Here is a 25,735-nt window from a genome sequence, read left to right as displayed (position 1 = left end):
AACAATTGTATCTTCAAGAAAAATGTGACTAATAAATGATGGTGGTGGTGATGATGATGGTGATGATGATGATGGTGGTGATGATGATGATGATGATCTGTACATGCAGGAGGGAGAATGTAATTCTTATTATGAATACTTTGTGTGTCTACAGGGAAGGATAATGTGATCATAGTAATGGATGATGTGGAGGACAGCAGTGATCAGGAGAAGATCCGGATATTGGAACGTCATCCCAGCATAGGAGAAATGTACCGCAATCTCTTTTTATTTACTCAGCAGGAAAAACTGACATGGTTAATCTCCATAAAAGGTAAGAATAAACGTCTACCACAAGCTGCTGCAGAAGGTAACATTTCAGCATTTTAAACTTATACATTCTGATTTTAGTTATTTTTCACTCTTTGGATTGATATTTATTTGGTTTCTTATTAAAAATAAAAATTCCAGTATCCTTAAGGCCCCTTTCACATGGGGAGGACCTGATAGCGGATCCGCTTGCTTGGCGGGAGATCTCTCCGCTGATTCCCACTGAGCAAGCGGATGACAGGTCCGTGTCTTCTGCAGAGCGGACACAGACACAGCTCGCTGTCCTCTATGTATGGGCAGTTGGTTAGAAATGGACCGCCTGGCCATTTCCTTTCTGACTGACATCCAATCCAATGGAAGGAAAGGGAACACATCCCCATCCGTCTTTGGAGGATTGGATTGGATATTTTCGGGTGTAAACAGACACATGTCCATTTACACCCACCGCACCTTAGAGAAGAATAGAGGTTCCTAACGGGTCTGCCTGAAAAACAAGCAGGCAGACTTGATTGGATTGTCCGTGTGAAAGGGCCCTAGATGCAGACTATCAAAAGTATAAGTGCAGAAAATTTTATATAATCTCGTATATATCTGTGAATTTGCATTTCCACGCACCCTACCCGTGCCACCATTGGCGACTTCAGCTGACAATCACCAGGTCCTAGCAGGTGATTCTCTGCCGGCACCTGGCAATCTCTGAATATCACTGATGGGGAGAGGTCTGTATGTAAACAATACAGATCTCTCCCCTGTCAGCTCCTGCACACACACATACGCAATAGTAAAACAGCACACAATTAACCCTTTGATCGCCCCAGATGTTAACATCTTCCTGTCCACTGTCAGTCATTTTTATTAGCATTGATCACTGTATTAGTGTCACTGGGGATGTCAGTGACACCCAGTCAGTTCCCCCCCCCAGTGTCAGAATGCCCGCTGCAGCTCCATAGTCCCACTATAAGTCGCTGATCGCCGCCATTACTAGTATAAAAAAAAAAACCCCAGTATATATATCGCCATTTGTAGATGTTCTAACTTTCATGTAAACCAATTATTGTACACATGGTGGAGGACGTCTGAAGATCTCCCCTTCCCCCTACTCCCCCTTGCGTGTCTTTGTCCCTTCAATAAAGCTTCGGGCCTGATTCCCCCTTTCTTCCCCTCCCCCCCACACACCCAATGCTTATTGCAGATTGTGACTTTCGTTTATCGTTTTTCTGCATGACATCGTGACACTAGGAAATGTATCGTGTATTAGGATGCTATGGTTTTTGGGGTAAGCGGCGTCATGCATGACGTGTTGGTCCGGGGATTCATCCTCTGCACATCACGTCAGGCATCATACCGCTGAGCGAATGTATTTATTTCTGAATGTATTTATCGTATGCTTGGAACTGTATTGCAATGTGGTGCGCTGCGTCGCAGTACAGGGTGAGATGTACCCCGATTACAAGTATCATGTTGTTTTTGATGCTTCTGCAATAAAAGTATCTTTTCAATCAAAAAAAAAAATTATTGTACACATGGTCTACACATGGGCCTACCCTGAAGTCTAGGGGGAGGATGTGTGGCCTTTTGGTTCCTTCCTCCCCTGATCCCTAGGGGGCCCTTCTTTGGGAGAGCCCCCTGACCAAGTACTGGGTGTCTGGCTTCGGCTGGACACAAGGAACGGTGGTCCACCAGGCCTTTTGGCCAGGAGGACCAATTGGGAACCTTGTCCCCGTCAGGAGCTTCGTGCCCCATGGGATCAGCCCCTTTAGGGGTAGGACACAGCACACCCCTAAGTGCACTTTTTTGTGTGGTGTTTTGCACTTGCACATTTTTTGTGAACACTTACGGGTTTTTTCGTTATAGTTGCACGTTTGCGGACTTAAAAAAAAAAAAAAAATTATTGTACACATGGTCTGGCCAGGGGCCGGGAGGGCAGAAAGTCCACAAACACAGTGCCCCCTGAGTAGTCGCCTCAGGGGTGCTCTGAGTAGCACTTGGGTGTGGGACCCCACGTTGCGAAAAGGCACATGGTCACTGAGTTTAAACACTTTTTGCACTGCGCCTCTACGACCGGGCCTTTTGGCTAAGTTCTGGGTAATTTTTGTTACAGGCCTCAGGGCCTGGTCAGTGCACACTTTGGCACGACCACTTTTTTATTTTTTATTTAATTTATTGCACCTCCCACGTTTTGTCACTTTTTTCTTACTTATGTGTGTGTTTTTCCACAGGATGAAGGGTGTGGGTCCTCAGGCCTGCCCTGAAGTCTAGGGGGAGGATGTGTGGCCTTTTGGTTCCTTCCTCCCCTGTCCCTGGGGAGTTTTCTCTTCGGGAGAGCCCCCTGACCAAGTACTGGGTGTCTGGCTTTGGCTGGACACAAGGAACGGTGGTCCGCCAGGCCTTTTGGCCAGGAGGACCAAATGGGAACCTTGTCCCTGTCGGGAGCTTCGTGCCCCGGGGGATCAGGGTAGTGGTCCATCCCTTCCGGGGGAAGGACAAGCACACCCCTAAGTGCACTTTTTCGTGTGGTGTTTTGCACTTGCACATTTTTTGTGAACACTTACGGGCTTTTCGTTTTTCGCACGTTTGCGGACTTAAAAAAAAAAAAATTATTGTACACATACTGGTATTTTTCTTAGTAAAGACATGGAGCAGAATACATTTTGGCCTACATTTAGGATGAAATTTTTGATTTTTTTTACTTTTTTTTTTTTTTACTGGACATGTTTAATAGTAAAATTTTTTTTTTTTTTTTTGTTAATAGCACAAAAAAAAACCACACAGGCGATCAAATAATCAAATACCATCGAAATAAAGCTCTATTCATGGGGAAAAAAAGGGACACCATTTTAATTTGAGTGCAGCTTGCATGACTGCGCAATTGTCAAAGTAACGCAGTGTTGTATCACAAAAAATGGCCTGGTCAGTAAGGGGGTAAACCCTCTGGAGGGCAAGTGGTTAATAATAAAAGTTCTATAAAATCTTGGCCATTTTTTTGCACCTACAACTTACATTCTTCCTTCATTCCATCCACTTTCTCTCAGCCACTGCTTCCAATACCAGGGATAAGTGACGTGGATCCCTGCTGGGACTATACAGGCAGTGTAGGATGGATCACCTCACCTGTGGACATGAGCTGTTGACAGCAACTGCCACTCTTACAGTATGGACAGTGATAGCGGCAGTTGTGGATCTGGCATGCTATAGGGAGTCCTCTGTGTTCCTGAGCTTTTACTTTACAATAACCATGGGATGTATGAAATGTTCTGTGAGCTGGTCAGGGAACAAGTGGTGAGCAGGACATCTCAGACCTAGTGTGCCCTTCAAATGCCAACACCCGGGGAAGGACACAAGAGACTCAAACATGGTGCTCTGTGATGGTTTATTACATGGAGTCCTCCATACTGCAGGAGCGCCATGACACTTATTTGCACATTTATGTTCCTCAATTTAAACTGAAAGTAAAACATTTTTATTTTGTATAGAGCAGAGAGGGATTAGAACCCTTGACAGCTGAAAATGCTACAATTGTATATCCAAACATCCTCAAAGGTGTTCACATGCAAAGACTAATGCATTACTTTATTCATATATCAGCCAAGGATTGAACCTCAAGTCCATAATGAGAACAGAGAAAAACATTTAAATTGTTCTTTAAACCCGAACATCTATATGTCTCAATAAATCATAATAAAGTCATATTGTTTTTATCAATCTATATATCAAGCAGTCTAAAAACAAAATTCCCTTAACAAGTAGCAGGGCCCTGGACCCGGCATAAGTCCTCAAATGGGCTATTATTAGGCATAACCAGGACTTTAATACATTACATATCTACATTCAGGAGACTGATCGGAATACACTGCCAAACAGGAATGGCTACACATGGATCAAAATTTGTCATTTCAATCCATTTATGGCCATCTTTAGCAAGGATGTGTCGGACATCTGCAGAAAGACCACTACTTCTACACAAAGAGAATATCCTCACTATAATGATGATGCATTCATCAGGCTAAGAGATACAACAAATAGGCTATTAGATTGTAAGCTCTTATGAGTAGGGCCCTCCTAATCCTCTTGTTTTGATTGTAGCTGTACTGTCTCCCTTTATATTGCAAATATAATGTCATGTCCATTTCCATAGTACAGCTAGCTTCCTATTTTATTTATGAAGCTTTCAAAAGTTTGATCCCACAAGAAATAGCAAGGAAGATATGTTACTATAGATACTGCTTGAGAATGTTATTGAGGAAAGTCATATGTGTGTATGAATGGGGTAGGAATCATACAACGTATATAGCCTGTAACACTCATCTACCTTTATGTGAGGTCCCCATTTTCCCTTGTTATGTGACCGAAATTCCTTCTGATAAAGGGAGCCCTCCTTCTCTTTGATCATAGGTTCTCTCTATTCAACATAGAAATACACTCCCCGGCCACTTTATTAGGTCCACCTGTTCAATTGCTACACATTGCTAATCAGCCAATCACATGGCAGCAATTCAATGCATTTACTGTAGGCATCTAGACGTGATAAAGACGACTTGCTTAAGTTAAAATTGAGCATCAGAATGGAGAAGAAATTAGATTTGAGTGACTTTGAACGTGGCATGGTTATTGTTGCCAGATGGGCTGGACTGAGCATTTCAAAAACTGCTGATCTACTGGGATTTTCACACACAACCATGTCTAGGGTTTACAGAGAATGGTCTGAAAAAGAGAAAATATCCACTGAGCGGCAGTTGTGTGAAGGAAAATGTCTTGTTGGTGTCAGAGGAGAATGGGCAGACTGATTCCAGATGATAGAAATGCAACAGTAACTCCAAAATCTCTGAGGAATGTTTCCAACACCTTGATGAATCTATGCAATGAAGAATGAAGGTAAAGGAGGGTCCAACCCGGTATTAGCACAGTGGACCTAATAAAGAGGCCAGTGAGTGTAAACTATTAAGTAGTACTTTGGATCACCTATAAGGGAATTTATCCTGAATACCTATAAATGGTAAGAACAGTTCCTTAACCCCTTCAAGCCTAAGGGTAAAACAAATTTAAATGCCTAAGCACAATTTTGCAGCTTTGACATGTGTTAGTAAAACCGTCCGTATCATTACAACTACTTTGTACATCCAGGTGGATTATACCATGTTTTTTTCAGGACAAATTGGGCTTTCATTTGGTGTTAAATGGTAATGGATATCTCCTGATTTTTTTATATTATCAAAGGAAAACTGGCCCAAAATAATAAAAAAAAATATATATTTTTAATTTAGCTGTCTGTTTCTTGTTACTACCATAACCTACCACCAAAGAACAACCCAAAGTAAATTTTCCAGCTCTTGATGATTGCAGCGATACCATATATGTGTATGTTGTTTGTACCTATAGTACAGCCCTGAAACAACAGTGCACATTTTGTTTTTGTTATGTTTTTTTACCTAAAACACACTGATACCAATTTTTTTTTTTTTTAATCCTGACCTTTGACCCTGACATTTTGACCCAGACCTTGACACAAACACTTACCCTGGCACTGAACTAGATCAAACCTTGATCTAGGTATTTTTCTTTATTTTTTTTTCTTTTATTTTTTAATATTTATTTAGCTTTTTTTTTTTATACAAACTTTATTTTTCCCTCTATGACAGGAGGTAGAGATACAATGTATCTCTCTCCTCCATTCATAGAGAAAAAAAAGCCAGGGGCTGTTCAGTGACAGATCACTGTGATAGCCTCTGATTTGGCTATCACAGCGATCATGTGACCCGGAATCGGGAATCCCTGGTTCCGATAGAATGGGACCCGGTGCTCTCAGTGACACCACCGTCTTTGTGCTGGAAGCGCACAGAAAGACAGGTACGCAAATATGCGGCCCCATGGAAAATAGCCCAGTTCTGTGAGGCCACATATTTGTGTTACGTTTGCGTCAAGGGGTTAGAAAAGAGACAATATTAGGAAATAATCTGGGATTATTTCCGACTTAGAAAAGAAGATAATTAATATGGAAAAAGTTCAGGAAAAATTGTACAAGGCGGAAATTCAAGAGAATAGAGAAAGAAGGAGAAATATAAGAATAAGAGGGGTATCGGAAAGCCTAAAAGGAGAACAAATGGAAGAGGCGGTCTGTAAAATACTGAACTTTATAATGGGAAACTCTGATATGGAAAGGACTAATATAGAAGGGATCTCTAGAAATGGGAAAATCCAGGGGAAATATGAGAAAGATAGGCCAAGAGACATACTTGTTAAATTTTATGAACTGCAGCAACGGGAAAGAATCTGGAGGAAAACTAAGGGAAAACCAGTAATAAAACATGGAGAAATGGACATCCAAATATATGCGGACTTGTCACCGGAGACTCTCCGAAGGAGGAGAGCTCTGAGGCCTTTGCTGGAGCAGATGAGAAAACAGAAGGTGCAATATAGATGGGGGATACCGGAGTGCTTAATAGGATGGAAAAATAGAATAACAGTCCAATTGAGGTTCCCATAGGACTTGAGAAATTTCTGCGATAGACTGAAAATGCAGAGAATTGAAATTAATGGATGGGAAGAACCCGGGGGAAATAAATAGAGGGGAGGGGTGGAGACTGGTGGAGGGGGGGAGATAGGGCGGAGGGGAGAGTGGAGGGAAGAGAAGAAATGTTTCTTTTTTTTTTTTTCTCTCCCTCTTGCCTCCACTCCATCACCTGTTTACTCCCTCACCCCTCTAGCTTAACTCCTTTTCCTCTTCTTTTTGTTAAGAAGTATAAGTAGAAAAGGGGTCAATGGGGAGATCTGGATCGAGGGGAGGCTGTCCATGGGAGGAGTGTAGCCCTAAGGATTATATCAAAGGTGGATGCTAGATCCACAAATGATGGTTAGGCAAAGCGAAGGCCTAAAAAGAGGGGGGAGGGAGGGGGGGAGTGATGGCATTGGTGCCGGGGGGGGGGGGGATGGAGGGGAGGGGGGGGGAACGGGGGGGAAGGGAGAGGGGGGGAGGGATAAGGGGGGAGAAAAGGCTAGTGGGATAAAAACGCTCTATAGGAATAAGAAAGAGTCAAGTAAGGAGGAAAAAGGAGGCAGGAGGAAAAGAGTAAGATGGAAGAAATCCAATATATAACCTACAATGTAAAAGGGTTAAGCTGTCCAGGAAAAAGATTTAGGTTATTTAAAGAACTACAACATAGAAAATCTTCAGTGGTATTTCTGCAAGAAACACACTTAGAGATAGTCGAAGATTAGATTGAGGACCAGATATTTTCCCACATGGTTTTATGCGGACTCACCAATCAAAAGAGCAAAAGGAGTTGCTATAGGCTTCGCTAAAAATATAAGGTTTGAGGTTGAGGAGAGATTAACGGATCTGGAGGGAAGGTTTCTATTTTTGAGAGGTAAACTACAGGGAACTGAGTGCACAATAGCAAATATATACAGTCTAAATAAGAAGCCAGAGACATTCATGAGAGGAGTGCTGAAGAGATTGATGGATTTTAAAAGACGGTGTATGATTGTAGCGGGAGACTTTAACCTCTGTATGGATCGGCGGATGGACACTAATTCTGGTATGCGGAGAGAGGAAAGCAAGTCCATGAGAAGGTTAAAGAAACTGATGCATGAGTGTCAATTGGTGGACATCTGGAGAATCAGGAATATGAAGGAGAGAGATTATACTTTCTTTTCGCAAGTACATGAGACTTATTCTAGACTAGATTACATATTAGTAGAACATCAAATGATAGAGAGGGTGGGAGAAGTAAAAATAGGAGAAAGCACTCTGTCGGACCATGCCCTGGTTGCAATGAAGCTAAAAAGGGGTAGAGAGGAGCGAGAGGGATATGTGTGGCGGATGAATGAGGCACTCCTCATGGATGAAGAGATCGGTCAAAGAATTGAGAGGGAAATTGAATGGTTTTTTGAAGAGAATGAGACAGAGGATGTGTCGGTTGCAACGGTGTGGGAAGCACATAAAGCCTACATCAGAGGTCTTCTCATTGCAATGGGGGCAAAAAAGAAAAAAGAAAGGAGAGAAAAGATAAACAGATTATTAAATGAAATACATGATATTGAACAGGTGCACAAAAGGGAAAGATTTAAGGAGATAATGCAGCTGTTAATAAAGAAGAAAGAAGAATTGGAGAATGTAATGGAGGAAGAAAAAAGAAGAGTCTTTAATAAAATAACATGTGAAAGGTATAGATGGGGAGATAGGCCGGGAAAGTATTTAATGAGAACTTTAAGAAAGAAGAAAAATAGAAATTATATTGAGAAAATAAGAAATTCCAAGGGGGAATTTGTACACTCAACCAAGGATATTGCTATAACATTTAAAGAGTATTATAACGGGCTGTATAATATCATACCCCAGGACATATTTAAGAAAACGGAAACAGTAAATAGAGGGAAAAGAAAGATATACCTAGAGGAGGCAGGCCTACCAAAATTAAGAGAAATACAACTGAACTCTTTAGAGGAAGAAATAACTTCAGAGGAAATAGAAATAGCGTTCAAAAGCATGGCGGGAGGGAAAAGTCCGGGCCCGGACGGATATATGGTTAAATATTATAAAAAATATAAAGAGCTATTAATACCGAAGATGAAGATCTATATGAACGCCTTGGGGAATGGGATGGAGATGAGGGGAGAATCTCTACAGGCCAATATAGTACTGATATAGAAGGAAGATAAAGACCCCTCGCAATGTTCAAGTTATCATCCAATAGCGCTATTGAATGTAGACACTAAAATATTTGCAAAGGTGCTGGCAAATAGACTAAAAGAACTGATGCCGGAGTGGATACACAGAGATCAGGTGGGGTTTGTCCCGGGAAGAGAGGGTAGAGATAATGCTCTGAGATCACTGTTGATCATCCAGGAGGCTAAAAAAGGAAAACCCCAATGATACTGATGTCGATAGATGCTGAGAAGGCATTCGACAGAGTAAGTTGGGGTTTTATGATGGACACCCTGGAAGCGCTAGGTCTGGGAGACAGAATAAGAGGGTGGATTGGAGAGTTATATAGAGGGCCTACCACCACCATAATGGTAAATGGAGGAAGATCAGAGCATTTTAAGATGTGAAACGGCACAAGACAGGGATGTCCATTGTCTCCATTGTTATATGTGTTATCACTGGAGCCCTTGTTGTCTAGGATTAGGAAGAATATAGACATAAAAGGAATAAAGATAGGAGATAGAGAACACAAGGTAGTGGCGTATGCGGACGATCTGATGTTTTTTGTTGGAAACCCCAGAACATCACTTCCAAATTTAATGAAAGCATTGAGGGAGTATGGGGAACTGTCAAACCTGAAAATAAACCCGACAAAGACTGAAATCTTAAATATAAACCTTAAAAATAGTGAAAAAGAAAAACTACAAGAGGAATTTCCTTTCCTTTGGAGATATAAAGAATTAAAATATTTAGGAATAAAACTATCAGCCTCAACTAAGAACCTTTATAAAGCCAATTATATAGCATTATTAAACGAGATCAAGGAGGAGCTGAGGAGGGTGGGAAATGGGAATCCATCGTGGATAGGGCGTATAAACCTGATAAAGATGGTAATTGTCCCCAAAGTATTATATAAATTTCAAATGATTCCAATTAAACTCCCAGAGACATATTTCAAAGAATTTAGGAAAATGATAATAAAATATATATGGAGAAATAAAAAACCTAGAATAGGCTATGAAACGTTGACTAGAAGTAAAGAGAGAGGAGGAATGGGAGTACCAGATTTTAGGAGATACTATAGAGCAGGGATTATTGCGAGAATCTTTGACTGGATCCATAATCCAGGGAAAAGTTGGGTTAAAATTGAGAAAGCACTGAGTGGAATAAGTTTAAGTAAAAGTATTTGGGTACCAGCACAATATAGGGAATTAGAGGAGAGAACTAGCATGTACACTCTTAACGTTTTAAAAGAATTGGATTTACTACACAGACAAAAGGGGTGGGTTTTTAATTCACAATTAATACTCCTTAGGAACACAAAATACTTCATCCCGGGTAAGGATAGTATAGCAGGGAAATGGATCATAAAACAGGAGGCGCAATTGAGAGATATAATGGTAGGAGAGGAAATTGGATCATATAAGGATATGGAGGAAAGAACGGGAGAAGTCTTTAATAAGATGGATAGACTAAGATATTACCAACTGAAGTACTTTTTTGAGAGCCTCCCAAAGCCTATAAGAACTAGAAAAGAGTGTAATCCATTCAAGAGAATATTTGAGTCACGGGGAAATGGTAGACACGGAATGGCAAAAATACACGATATTAATGGAACTTGACACTGACACAAAATTAACGCACATAGAGAAATGGGAAAGAGACATGGGAAGAAAAATAGAGGAGGAGGAGCAGAGGAAAATGTTCACATTAATTCACGAAAATATTAGTATGAGGGAAGTAGAAATAAACTATAAGTGTTTAAATAGATGGCACATTACCCCTAATGTGGAGCACAAGATGAATACGGAAACGTCACAGATGTGTTGGAGAGGTTGTCGAGAGGTGGGCACGTGGTATCATATGTGGTGGGAGTGTCCAGAAATACAGGTGTTTTGGCGGAAGATAGTTTATTTGATAGGGAAAATTACTAAAATCAATATAGGACTGGATCCAGAACTATGTCTCCTCCATATCTCAGAACTCTCAACGAAAACATATAAGAGTTCGGGGATATGGCACTACTTAACCGCAGCAAAGAGTCTGATCCCCAGGTACTGGAAGAAAAGAGAGGTGCCAACTGAGAAGGATTGGATGGATAGAGTTAATCAGATATCCGGGACAGAAAGATTATACTATACGTATGAGGAAAAGTTGGAGATATATAATAAAAAATGGAAAGGATGGGAAGAATACAAAGCAAAGGTGAAATATATGAAGAGATAACACTCCTGGAAGTGGGTTTAGAATGGGGTTTAGGAACAACAGAAGTATATGGAGTTAACGTGACAAGAGAAAAGGTGGAGCGTGGGAGGGAGTGGGGAGGAGGATAGGGAGATAGAGGTGGGGGTCTATGGGAGGGGGGATGGAAAAGGAAGTTATGTATATAAATAAAAAAATTACATAAGGAGAAAATACTGTTTAGATAACTATTTTAATAGAAATGTTGACATTTTTTGTATATGACTTGAAAAAATAAATAAATATTTATAAAAAAAAAAAAAGAAAAGAGACAATATTATCCCAATAAATTCAACTCCAACTGTAACATCCTCATGTAACACCTCCTTTCAGACTTGAAAGATACACACCTTAATTCCAGCTGTCTTCTGACAGTCACACAAATGGGTCCCTTTCTCTTTTTCCCTAGCATTGGTAGGTCATCCTCACTGCTGGATAGAATGATGCTCATGTTGTGACATCTGAATGCTCTTCTATGGAGTGTTCCACTATGAGCCCAGGTGATGGGTTCTCGGGAATGCTGGGTGTCATTCAATCTGAAAGAGGAGCATTGGATGGGGACATAGACAGCAGAGCTGGATCTTGGAGAGGGTAAGTAGTGGAATCCTTAGGGGGATAGGGGACACAGAAATGTAAAAATTATCCTGACCCCACAATATGTTTTACACTAAAATGTCGATACTAAAGCTGGCCACATATCTAGCGAATTTCATCCAGAACTGGCCAACATTGAGTCAAGGGTAACCATTTTGGCACTCTCCCTCCCCACATCCTTTAATCTGAAAATCATAAGGGCCGGTAGGAAAATTATTAAACAGCGTCTGCATTCAATCAGATGTATGATCCAATGAGATGTATCATTCAGTCATATCCAGTCCCTGCTAGAGTATTCTGAGAGCTTCAGATGCTGAGTAATTTCTCTTATCACTGGATTGAAAGAGAGAAATCTAAATGTGTATGGCTTACAATGTATTCTCTTTACTGCCAGACAAATAATTCCCAGACATTGGAAGTCTACAAATGTCACTTCAGTAGCAGAATGGGCAAACTTGATGAGCTGATTGCAGGGAAAAAACTCATAGCATTGGATAGAGATCACATTGATAAGTCTTCAAACATCTGATCATCCTGGATTATTTATGAAGACTCAACAATTGTAAAGGATTTAATCTCTTCTCCCTTTCCGTATACTGTACAAACATTTGGACCATGTGGAAGTTGATCCCTATTGCCCTCCATTGCCATGTTATTGTTCCTCTGATCACACTCATATTAAACAGATTCTCAAACTAGAAGATGTTCCCTATAAAAAAAACCCCAAAACTCTGTTTTTACGTAGTAATGGCGTTGTTTGTTCTATTTCCATTTGTTTTAGATTCTTTTGAAGAAAAAATAGGCAAGATCAGAAAAATCATACGCAGTAAGTAGTCTGTGTTTTCAGTTGTGATCGGCTCTTTACATTTTTTTGGACCTTATTGTGACTTTATTCTTTTACTTCACTTAGGTACCCGCAGCATATTTAAGGTAAGAATATTTACAATAACCATGTATAGAACAATTGAGTATAAAATGATAAAATACAACCCTTCTACATATGTAATAGGAGATTCTCCACTCAAATCAGCTGGAAGACATTAAAATATTCTTTATTAATGTTAACAGAACACATTTAGCAGTTATATGAGATGATCAAAGACCTGATAGATTTAGAGAAATATATGATGAGGCTGATTAGATCTCATTTTTACAGCCTCTGTTCCTTTCATGGGTTGTGTGTTTGGTCTGTTCTCCAATAATGAGTATCTAAAGCCCCCACTACCTCTGTTCAGGGCAGGTAACTGAAGACCGGGGATCAGGTGAAGACATGATATGATCATATATACAATACAATGGTAAAATGGATTTCAGACTAGCAATGGGTGACTGGGAACCAGAGGCAGCTCTTTAATTAGGCAAATCAGGCGGTTGCCTAGAGCCTCGCACTCACAGGGGCCTCAGGACCGCCTAATTTGCTCACACATGTCCGGTGCGAATTTCCTGTCCGTTTTCACAAATTTACAAATCAGCTGTTCAGATGCAAATTTTTGGAGCCCCCAGCCACCAATGTCTTGAACAATAGCTGTCCGCCGCGTCCTTAACCATTAGCCGCCCGGCTTCAAAAGTGCTGCGGCATTCCGGGTGCACGCCATTTGGCGTGCACCCGCACATGCGCAGTTTGCGCTAATGCAGAGCCTCGCAGCGGCGCGATCTGTCACCGGCCGTGTACCTCGGACACGGCCGATGACAGATCTGAGTACCGGCCCCCGTTGCTGGTACCATGTGACCTGCTGTGACCAATCACAGCAGGTCACATGACAGTTGTATACAATGGATGGCTTCATTCATGCCATCCATTGTGTACTACTGCCTAGCTGTGAATGGTCACAGCTAATCACATGCACATGTCATGTGATTAGCTGTGACCAAATCACAGCTAAGCACAAAAAAAAAAAAAACCTGAATGAATCGATTTCATTCAGGTAAATGCTTGCTTATAGCAAAGTAATTCTTTGCTATAGGCAAATTGTGTAAAAAAAATAAATAAAAAAAAAATACTGACCACTTCCCCAAAGTAGTACAATGTTACTATGGTAACACTGTACTGCTTTGGTCATAGTAAAATATGAAAAAAAAATCTTAAAAAAAAATAAAAAAAATGTAATAAAAAATTAAAAATAATTTTTTTTTTTTTTTTTTTTTTCATACTGTCACCAGTCAGTGTCCCTGATCACCGCCATGCCAGTTATATGATGACGCTGTACTGCACTGGTGACAGTATGTAAAAAAAAAATAGTGAAAATAATTTTTTTAATTTTTTAATTTTCCGAAAAATTATGACAAAAAAAATACAACTTCAAAAAACTTACCATTCCTCTTATGAAGTACGTTGGACTGTCTACTCTGCAAAAAGGGGTCATTTGGGGGATATCTGTCCTGTTCTGACATTCTTGGACCTCAAGAAATTAGATTGGCTGTCAGTACTTCAGGATTGATCAATAATCAGATCTATACCATAGTTTGTGAACTCTATAACTTTCCTACAGACTAAATAACACATCCTAATTTGGGTTATTTTCACCAAAGACATGTAGCAGAATACATCTCGGCCTAAATTTATGAAGAACAATTATTTATTTGTAAACTTTTATAACAGAAACAAAGAAAAACATGTTTTTTTTCAAAATTTTGGGTCTTTTTTTGTTAATTTAGCAAAAAATAAAAACCCCAGTGGTGATTAAATACCACCAAAAGAAAGCTCTCGTTGTGTGAAGAAAATGATAAAATTTTAATTTGGGTACAGTGTTGTATGACCGCGCAATTGTCATTCAAAGTGTGAGAGCGCTGAAGCCTGAAAAATGGTCTGGGCAGGAAGGTGTAAAATTGCACGGTATTGAAATGGTTAACAACCGATGACTCATCAGCTGTCAGTGGGTTTCCAATTAAAATTCACAATAGCATTTCATTAAAATGATAAAAAGCACACTTACATCTACTGTAGGTACCTGTACATCAGCAGGAAGTGTAGAGATCGGGATTTCACATCAGTGAGGCCGTACACACCGGTGGCGGCTCACAACCCCAATGCCAACCTGGAGGGACCGCTCAGTACATAGCCAGTTGTCAGCCACATGCAGCATCCAACACCACCGTACGTAAATCAGAAGGGGTGATAATGTGTTTCAAGGGAGTATCCTTCTATGTCAAACCTTAAACCTGTGTATAGTCTCACTGATATGACAACCCCGTCCCCACACTGGGGACGCAACGCAAATGTCTCATCATCCCGCAAAAGCACAACCTTTTTTCAGCAAGAACACGGGGGAAGAGTTGCGGCACCTTCAGCACTGAAATTATGTAATGGCAAGGGATGCTCTGTTGTTCTGGAGAGTCCATTGATACTGGCTGCTGGGGATCTATTTTTACTAGAGGGGATCTATTGTGCTGGGAAGGTCTGTTGTTGCTGGTGGGGAATCTATTGTTGCTGGGGTTGGTCTTATGTTGCTGGAGGGTCTATTGTTGATGGAAGGTATCTACTGTTACAGAAGGGTGTACTGTTGATGACTGCTAGACGGTCTACTGATGCTGGCTGATCCATTGTTGCTGTTTGGGGTATATTGTTGCTATGGAGTAGTTTGTTGTGGGGGGTCTGTTGCTGCGGGTAATCTATTGTCGCTGGGGGGGTCTATTACTGCTGGAATATATATTGTTGGTGGCTATGGGAAATCTATTTTACTGCATTTCTTGTTATCATTAACAAATTCCATACAAATTACTTAGCACCATTGTCTACATTGCAATGACCAGGAGGTGTCATTTGGAAGGAGTCAAATGATTGGGTTCCAAAAAGATAAACAATAGGTGCAGTGCAGTTCCACACTTGTACCCTCAGAGTCAGTAAACAGTCCATGAGCTGGTTATTAGTTGTTTTTATTAAGGGGTTAACAGCTTAGATTAGGTCTAGGGCAGGGGTCTGCAACCTTTAAGACATAAAGAGCCACTTGGACCCGTTTCCGAAGGGAAAAAAAGACTGGGAGCCGCAAAACCATTGCAACATTTAAAACAAATCTGACACTGCATATATTGAAAAAAGCGCTCTGGTCATGAAGGGGGTTTAAGGGCCCAGTAAGCAAAGGGTTAATCAGGGCCACAGTGTATCGTCATAATCACAATCATAGGCTTAGGTCAGTGGTGGGCAACCTTTTTTTTCAACTGAGCCAAATCTCGCCAAAACCACGATTGAAATTTATTTTGAGAGCCACATTTTTAAAACTGAAAATACATCCCCCATATAGTAATTCATCCCCCATAGTAATTCATCCCCCATAGTAATTCATCCCCTATATAGTAATTCATCCCCCATAGTAATTCATCCCCCATATAGTAATTCATCCCCCATAGTAATTCATCCCCCATATAGTAATTCATCCCCCATAGTAATTCATCCCCCGTATAGTAATTCATCCCCCCTATAGTAATTCATCCCCCATAGTAATTCATCCCCCATATAGTAATTCATCCCCCACATAGTAATTCATCCCCCATAGTAATTCATCCCTCATATAGTAATTCATCCCCCATATAGTAATTCATCCCCCATAGTAATTCATCCCCCATATAGTAATTCATCCCCCATATAGTAATTCATCCCCCATAGTAATTCATCCCCCATATAGTAATTCATCCCCCATAGTAATTCATCCCCCATATAGTAATTCATCCCCCCTATAGTAATTCATCCCCCCTATAGTAATTCATTGCCCATATTGTGTCAATTCACTTACCTTTGCTCCGCGCGTTCCTCTCACCGTGTTCCCGCGCCGTTCCGGTCTTCAGGGCGGACTGTGAGAGGAGAGGAGTTCGTCACGCTGCCCCGCCTACATCCTGACAGCCAATGTTTGCCACGCTCCGCGGGCCGGATTAAAAGGTCCGCCGGGCCATAGTTTGCCCATTGCTGGGCTAGCTGCAGAGTCCTGACTTTTGGGGCGGCCGCCCGAGAGGAGGGAGGGGAGCGGGCGCCCGGCACACAGAAGAGCCGCGGCTTGCCGACCACTGAGTTATGGCAACTCTATTGTCTGTCACCTGGTGGGCAGTGTGCTCCGGAGCCGCAGCAAAGGTGAAAAAGAGCCGCTTGCGGCTCTGGAGCCGCGGGTTGCCGACACCCGGTCTAGGGGTATATGGGATGTTCAAGGAACTGCGACAATTGAGGATACATTTCTTAGCAACTATGTACAACATATCGAACTATCAAAAAGAGAAAAAAAAAATAGCAACAATCTCTGTTAAGGAATGCTATAGTCATTTCTGGTGTAACTCCTCAGACCCCAGATGAATCCTCCTCTCCAGCCAGCTGTTGTGAGGGTATCCCTGAGGAAGGAGGTCCCAAGAGCTTGCAGTTAAGCAGTCCTGGATGAAGACTAGTTGGTTATTGCACCTGACCGCCCTCTCCCCTTATCCCCAAGGGGTGTAGGAGTACTCACACTGTCCTCGCCTGCTAGCATGGTGGGTTAGTGACTGCCTTCAGACCTTACTCTGGGACGACTTCTTCCTTGCTAACAAGTTGTCCTCCCTGGAAGAACCTCCCAGCTTGTACTGAGGTGAACGCACTGCTTCACTCCCAGACTGACTCATCCCAGGCTGCTACGTGTCCTCTAACGAAAAAGAAACAACAAAGTTGTTAGGATGCTGGCGGGTGCTAGCTCCCTAACAACCAGGAGCCCTGAGCAGAAAGTTATCACATTTATCAGGGGTAGTAAAAATGCTGCTAAATGTTTCCCTTCACACTGGAGGTTTTCTCAGCTGAACACCCATTCAGATGTTTCCGATGGAATCTCCATAGATTGTGTACACAATGCTGAGTTCTCCCTCATATTATTCACCCTTTTGGTAAAATGTTCTTAGCTTACAGTGTTAGGCCATTTTCTCTATTGGTTGAATGTTCTTTAACTTTTATGGTTGAATGTTGAAATTGCCTGGGGTAGGGATACAAATTGAAACCGACACTGTACACATATTACCCACTTGAAGACCGCTCATATATACAGTACGTATACGCAGGACAGGTGCTAGACTATTTTCTGCCCTAGGCAAGACCAGCTACTTGAGCCCCCCCCCCAAAAAAAAAATGTAATTAAATTTAAAAAAAAAGTAGAAAATAATATTAAATCAACAAAAAATAAAACTGCTGCATTTTTTTTATTATTAAAAATAAGTGCCATAAGATGCCACCAGCACCAATATTAAAGACAAGATCAATGTCAGGGAGGAACTATATCTGTGACTGGCAGTGGTAGGGTGACGGTGGCAGTGAGGGGAGGATGATGGGTCCACACTCTGACAGATCCCAGGCTGAAATTCCCTAGGCAATGGGGGGAGGTAAAATGTTGTGACAGCAGGCAGCCCAGCCCACACACAGAGAGAGAACACCGGAACTGAGCGATCCCACACAGTGACAGATCCAACACAACACACCACCACCAACACTGACACAGATCAGCAGGCCCAGCAGGCACTAGAAGAGCAGGCTGTGGGATGGTGATGATGTCATCACTCACTGACACATTGCACATGTGATCGCTAGAGATGAGCGAATTATTCAAAAATTCGATTCGGCTGATTCGCCGAATTCGCGGAATAAATTCGATTCGAGCCGAATATATTCGCTGCGAATTTAACTTATAAAAAGGGTGTTTCTAGGCTTCAGAGAGCCTTTATATTAGTGCAGAACACTGTACCTTTAATTTAAATGCCCTTGGAGTCTGCTGGGGAAGAGAAATAATACTGTCAGTCAGTATGACATGCAGATGAGTGCCGTCGATCTTAGAATCACCGCACACTTCACTCATTTGGGCAGTCACGGGGCCAAAACCAGAGTGTGGAGCCACAGTGTGGCGGTGGAGGCAGCAGCAATGGGAGGCCATACAGCACCCTATGACAAAATGGAACCCACCAGCAGTGTGAGGAGACCTGAAAGTGGCACATGGCAGAGTGTGGCGATGGAGACAGCAGCAATGGGAGGCCGTATAGGGACCCATGACACACTCTGGACCTGGCAGCAGCATGAGGAGGCGGTACAGCGTTTGTCAACGGTTTGCCGTTAAGTGATGCAAACCCGCTGAACCACGTTCATGAGGAGCCGGTACAGGGGGCCATGAATCAGTATGGACCTGGCAGCAGCGTGAGCAGACGACAGAGGCACATGGCGCAGGGTGGCGGTGTAGGCAGCATTATTCTGAAGCCATACACAGGCCTAGGTTGAAAAGCGGAAGCCGTCAGCAGCGTGAGCAGACGACAGAGACACATGGCGCAAGGTTGGCGGTGGATGCAGCAGTATTCGGAAGCCAAACACAGGCCTCGGTTAAAAAGCAGAAGCCGTCAGCAGCGTGAGCAGACGACAGAGGCACATGGCGCAGGGTGGCGGTGGAGGCAGCAGCAATGGAAGGCCATACAGCACCCTATCACAAAATGGAACCCACCAACAGTGTAAGGAGACCTGAAAGTGGCACATGGCAGAGTCTGGCGATGAAGTCAGCAGCAATGGGAGGCCGTACAGGGACCCATGACACACTCTGGACCTGGCAGCAGCAAGAGGAGGCGGTACAGGGGCCCATGGCAGAGTGGCGAAGCGTAAGCAGCTTAAATTGAAGGCCATACAGAGGCCTATGTTAAAAATAATAACATGTTTGTGGCATGATTCATGGCGGATTTAGTCAGTTGTGTCAGGAACTGGTGGTTTGAAATCCAGACTAATCCACGCCTGATTCATTTTCACAAACGTGAGTCTCTCCACACTTTGGATGGACAGTCGTGTCCTCCGCGGAGTTACAATACCTCCTGCCGCACTAAACACGCGCTCCGATGCCACGCTACTGGCCGGGCATGACAGCCTTTCAAGGGCAAATTCAGCTAGTTGGGGCCAAAGGTCAAGTTTCGTTGCCCAGTAGTCAAGGGGATTGTCTACCTCGGTTGGCAGGGTGCTGTCCAAGTAGGCCCAAGCCTGTTGTTTGAGGTCCTGCTCCAGGTCCACCTGATGCTGCTGCTGCTGCGGCTGGTTAGTAGTTTCCTCACTGCGCTGGTGAAGAAAGCTACTCATCATCGACTGCAGACTGAGGCAGCCGCTGCTGGTGGAGCTGCCACTGCTTCTACCACCCCACCCCTCCCCTGCTGCCATGGCAGCGGAACGCGAGCGCACAGGGCCCACAGTGTCTGAGGATGGACGTTGGCGCAGAAAGGCAGAGACCAACTGACTACATAGGTGGTTTTTATAGTACGTAATTTTGGCCTCCCTCTCAGCAGGTGTGAAAAAGGCCACCATTTTTGAACGGTAGCGAGGGTCCAACAAGGTGGACAGCCAAAAGTCATCCCTCTGTCTGATGGTTATTATTCGGCTGTCGCTACGCAAGCAACCGAGCATGCTATGGGCCATTTGTGCCAAGGAATGCGAGGGACTCCCTGCCTCCATCTCCACAGCATACCGCCACGGTGCGTCTGGGTCCTCTGTCTCCTCCTCCTCTTCCTCTACCAGATGCTCCTGCTCCTCCACTCCTGTCCGCTGAGTGGAAAAACCACCCATTTCACTCAATAATTCCTGAGCACAAATGTCCGCCTCTACCTCCTCCTCTTCTTCCTGTCCTGCCCCCTCAGGGGTCATGTGGCGTTGAGATCTGTGCGCCACGTCTACCGCACCCTGACCAGCCATTGTTAACAGCATTTGTTCCAGGACGTGCAACAGAGGAATGACGTCGTTCATCCCATAGTCCTGCCGACTCACGAATAGCGTGGCCTCCTCAAAGGGCCTGAGCAAGCGGCAGGTGTCACGCATGAGCTGCCAATGGCTGACATCGAAGTTACACAGGGGAGTACCTTTATCCGCTTGTAACATCAGGAAATCGGTGATGGCCTTTCGCTGCTCGTAAAGGCGGTCTAACATATGTAGGGTTGAATTCCACCTTGTTGCAACGTCGCAGATCAGGCGATGCTGTGGAATTCCGTTCTGCCGCTGCAGCTCAAGGAGGGTGTGCTTTGCGGTGTAGGAATGGCTGAAATGCATGCAAAGTTTACGTGACATTTTAAGGATGTCTTGCAGTGGGATGGTGGATTTTAGGAACCGCTTGACAACCAGATTGAACACGTGAGCCATGCATGGCGCATGGCACAACCTTCCTTGACGCAGAGCAGACACCATGTTCTTTCCGTTGTCGGTCAACATGGTTCCGATTTTCAGTTTGCGCGGAGACAGCCATCTGTCGATTTCTCTGTTCATTACACTCAGAAGTTCCTCCCCTGTGTGACTACGTTCGCCAAGGCATACCAGGTGCAGCACAGCGTGACACCGTTGCGCCCTGCACATGTGATATGCCGGTCGGGTAATGGGACTTGGCACGGGGGTGGCGGCTGAGGACACGGCGGAAGAAGAGGTGGTAGAGGCGGACATCTTTGCTGGACCAAGGACGTGCAAACGTGGAGGCAAAAGCGTCGTGACCTGTCCAAGTTGCTGGTGCGGCTGTGCCGGCACCACGTTCACCCAGTGGGCCGTAAATGACATGTACTGTCCCTGACCGTAGTTACAGCTCCACACGTCGGCGCTGCCGTGCACTTTGGCAGAGACCGACATGCTCAAAGACTGGCCCACCATCTCTTCTACATGTGAATGCAGGGCTGGCACTGCCTTTATGGCAAAGAAATGACGGCTTGGCACTCTCCACCGCGGCGCGGCACAAGCCATCATTTCTCGGAAAGGTGCTGAGTCCACCAGTTGGAAAGGGAGGGACTGCAGCACCAGCAACTTGGACAGGAGGACGTTCAGCTTTTGCACCGTCGGGTGCGTGCTCGCAAACTGTTGTCTCTTGGAAACGGATTCCAAGAAAGACTGCTGACGGAATCCGTGAAGAGGAGTAGCAGGAGAAGGAGCATCTGAACGAGCGGAAGATGCCAACGAGCGACAACTCCCCTCAGCAGAGGTGTTGGAGCCTTGACTGGCTGATAGAGGGTGATTGACGTCGGGTGACGGAGCAAGTAACGGAGCGGGTGATGGAGCGGGGGCTGGGGCAGGCAGAACCGCCGTATCTTTATCACGGTTTTCCCAGGCCACCAAATGGCGACGCTGCATATGCTGACGCAACGCTGTAGTCCCAACATGGGCCCCCTGGCCACGCTTGACTTTCTGGCCACATAGTCGACATACGGCTACGTTTACTTCCTCGGGTGGCTTGACGAAGAATTGCCACACCGCCGAGTAGGAAACTTTGCCCCCGCTACTCCTCACTGGCTGACTGCTACTTCCTCCGTGCACACTGGCACCACTACTGGCCGTGGTGGTAGGCTGCAGTGGAGCTGGTGCTCTACTCCGTGGCCGTTTGGCTCCACTGACACTGCTGCGACCCTGCTGCCTCCTGGGCAACCCACCGACTGTTTTGCTCGCTGGCAAGCTGGCACCCTCTTCTCCTGATGATGCGGAAGCAATAGCCTGATGACGACGAGGCTGCCAAGTGCGATCAGCCTCATCATCATCAATTAGGGTCTCCGCGTCACTACTAGCCCCCTTGGCTGCGTGTGGGTCAGGAGACAGACCTGTCTCTAGACCGGCTATCGAGCCACTCTCCTCGCCAGTACTTCTTCGCCTGGCTGCTGAAGAGGCGGATGTCTCCCCCCGTTCCTGACCGCCCTCTGTTAGCTCTTCCTCACTGTACAGTGGGGCTGAGCCCACAGCATGCAATACTTCGCTTGGTGAGGGAACACCAAAGGACAGGGGCAGGTCGAGGACACGTGATTTCAGTGGGCTTGCTCCCGGGCCATGCCAACTAACGGTTGTGTCTGACGTACCCACCGACCGTTGGCTGTAGGTGTCAGAGGTGACCTGGGAAGAGGAAGACGACCGAGTCAACCAATCGATGACGGCAGGGTTGTCGGTGGAGACACGACCGCTGGATGACACCGGGAGCACTGGCCTCTGGCTGCGACTAGTGCTGCCTCGACCCCTTCCTCTGCTGCCACGTCTGCTCGCTCCTAAAACATTGCCTCCTCTGCCACTCCTCTGCGTGTTGTCTGACATACTCTTTAATTCAATAAGCACCCCAAAAATAAAACCGGATTTAACTCTTTGAACGTACAATAGTGGTTGTGAAGCAGAAAGTCAGTTTATTTAGCACAATCGGTCAATTGCAGCTTGCCGTTGGCTGTAAACTGTACGTTTAGGTCACTGGAATGCACTAATCACCCAAAAAATATTACCGCCACCCGGCGTGTATATGGATTTAACTCTTTGAACGTACAATAGTGGTTGTGAAGCAGAAAGTCAGTTTATTGTACACAATCGGTCAATTGCAGCTTGCCGTTGGCTGGAAACTGTACGTTTATGTCACTGGAATGCACTAATCACCCAAAAAATATTACCGCCACCCGGCGTGTAAATGGATCTAACTCTTTGAACGTACAATAGTGGTTGTGAAGCAGAAAGTCAGTTTATTTAGCACAATGGGTCAATTGCAGCTTGCCGTTGGCTGGAAACTGTACGTTTATGTCACTGGAATGCACTAATCACCCAAAAAATATTACCGCCACCCGGCGTGTATATGGATTTAACTCTTTGAACGTACAATAGTAGTTGTGAAGCAGAAAGTCAGTTTATTTAGCACAATCGGTCAATTGCAGCTTGCCGTTGGCTGTAAACTGTACGTTTAGGTCACTGGAATGCACTAATCACCCAAAAAATATTACCGCCAGCCGGCGTGTAAATGGATTTAACTCTTTGAACGTACAATAGTGGTTGTGAAGCAGAAAGTCAGTTTATTTTGCACAATCGGCAAACTGCAGCACCAACTGTGCACGACAGCCACCAAAAAAAAAAAGGGTGTATGTCACTTTAAATTTTCAATTCTTTGATGGCTGTGTCCCTGAGTAACGATTCTGTGTCCCTGAGTAACGATTCTGTGTCCCTGAGTAACAATTCTGTGTCCCTGAGTAACGATTCTGTGTCCCTGAGTAACGATTCTGTGGCCCTAAAGTCTCTGTGGCCCTAACTCTGTCCCTTAATTCACACAGGTCTGCCTCTCTTGAATGACCGGAGGCTAATGGAGAATTCTAAGATGGCCGCGATTTATAGCTCCACCATTACACAGTGCTGGCTGGCTGGCTGCTGATTGGCTAATGCGATCACATGTCATGAATGAATGCATTATGGGTCAGCGCGCCTTGTCTGCGCGTCTTCCCAGAGATCCCCGCTCCGTCGCCACACATGTCGCCGCCATTTTTGGGAAAATTCGATTCGTGCATCCGAAGTTTGCTAATCTTCGGATTCGTCGCAAATCAAATTTTTCCAAATCTTCGAAACGAATTCCACTTCGTCATGTTCGATTCGCTCATCTCTAGTGATCGCCGCAGCCGGGTCACACTCACACAGACAGAAGACATCAGAGTCACACATTGCCTTCTTCCGCAGGTGCAGATTCGCCTTCACTGATGAATGGGAAGAGAAGGGCTGGAACTCCACAGTGATCAGCAGCCACCAGCCAATTTGCACTAAGGGACTTATGTTATAGAGTCATTCTATAAATACTGTGACCCTACTTGCATATGGTAATATTGCATGGTCTTATACTTCCTGTTTCCTGTTCTGTGCTGACCTGGATGCAGTTCCGTTGTACAACATGATTCCTCACACCAGCAGCTTGTGTTGTCTTCATTCCTGTACATGAAACATGGTGTCAGAAGTGACTGGAATCAGGACTGAGCCTCTTGTTTGGAGTGCAGCAGCTTTGGGAAACACAGGTTTGTGAACTACAGCCTGAGACTGAGGATTGTCTGAGATTTGATAGCTCAGAGGCTTCCTGACAATATGGCTGCCATGAATGGCATACCTCCCCCAGAGGGGATGACAATGAGTGGGGATTGGAGCAGCAATTGGGAATCTTTCAGAGCTGAATGTGAAGATTATTGTCTGGCTACAGGCTGGAATGAGAAATGTGCAGGAGTGCCGGCAGCAACTCTGAGAAGAGTCATGGGCAGTGAATGCAGGCATGTGTATAAACACCATGTGACCCTCACAGCAGATCAGCAACACAATGTTACAGCCATTGTAAATGTACTGGAAGATGATCTCATACCTGCTACAAATGTCATTTATGAAAGGGATGTGTTTGGATGCTGCAAACAAGAAGAGGGAGAATCTTTGGATCACTTTGTTACACACTGGAGAGAAAAGGCAGCAACTTGTGAATATGGCACTCAGAGATGAATTGATAAGGGACACAATTGTTGTTGGTATAGCTAGTGAGAGAGCACACGCAGGCGCCTCCTAAGAGAACATGAGTTCACTCTACACACAGCCATTGAGACGTGCCATACAGCAGAGCTCACTGACAGACGTCTGAAAGTTATGGAACAGGACAGACAGCAGACCGACAGCATAAACATTGCAATGCAGCATGGCAACAGGAACAAACTGCAGCAACATGCTGATGAGCACAAATACTGCCAACCCTACAGCGTGCAAATACTGTGGGACTGTGCATGAAAGAATTAAAGAGCCGTGTCCAGCTTATGGGGAGTCTTGGAAGTCTTGTGGAAGAACAAACCATTTTGCTAACGTTTGTTTGTCAAGTAAACGACGGCCATCAATAGGCAAATGACACAACGTGGAGAACACATCCACATATGAGGAAGAGACGCACACCACTGAAGTTATATACAGCAGTGAATTGATCGGCGCTGTGCAATCCAGAGGAAAGAAATGGTTTGTCACTTTACATGTAAATAATAAGCCCCAATCCTGTCACCTCCATTCAGGAACAACGTGGGATGTAATGTGCTTAAGAGACAAAATGGTGTTAGCACCAGAAGCACGTCTACTGCCAAGTGACACCAGGTTAAAGTTATACTCCGGTGCGATGATGAAATCTCTAGGGCTCTTCAAGACAGAATGTGCCATACGTGGACTAACACACAAGCTGGAGTGTGAATTGTGGAAGCCTGCCAAAAGCCACTGTTGTCTGGATCAACCTGTGAGCGTCT

The 25,735-nt window shown here is 44.3% G+C and overlaps 1 protein-coding gene across 1 annotated transcript in view; it reads left to right on the top strand.

The window, feature by feature from the left end:
- The window catches only part of LOC149459567 (uncharacterized), a 172,752-nt gene that overhangs the window by 85,436 nt on the left and 61,581 nt on the right, over positions 1–25,735 (top strand). Inside the window, exons 6-8 of the mRNA XM_089680930.1 lie at positions 155–313; positions 12,567–12,611; positions 12,696–12,715. Of these exons, the coding sequence (XP_089537056.1) occupies positions 155–313; positions 12,567–12,611; positions 12,696–12,715 (224 nt within the window). The remainder of the gene's footprint in view (positions 1–154; positions 314–12,566; positions 12,612–12,695; positions 12,716–25,735) is intronic.

The sequence above is a fragment of the Staurois parvus genome, unplaced genomic scaffold (genome assembly GCF_062004578.1).
Source record: "Staurois parvus isolate SC_StPar_1 unplaced genomic scaffold, SC_StPar_1.0 ptg000254l, whole genome shotgun sequence".
In the NCBI taxonomy this organism is placed as follows: Eukaryota; Metazoa; Chordata; class Amphibia; order Anura; family Ranidae; genus Staurois; species Staurois parvus.
This window is presented reverse-complemented; position numbering and strand designations above follow the sequence as displayed.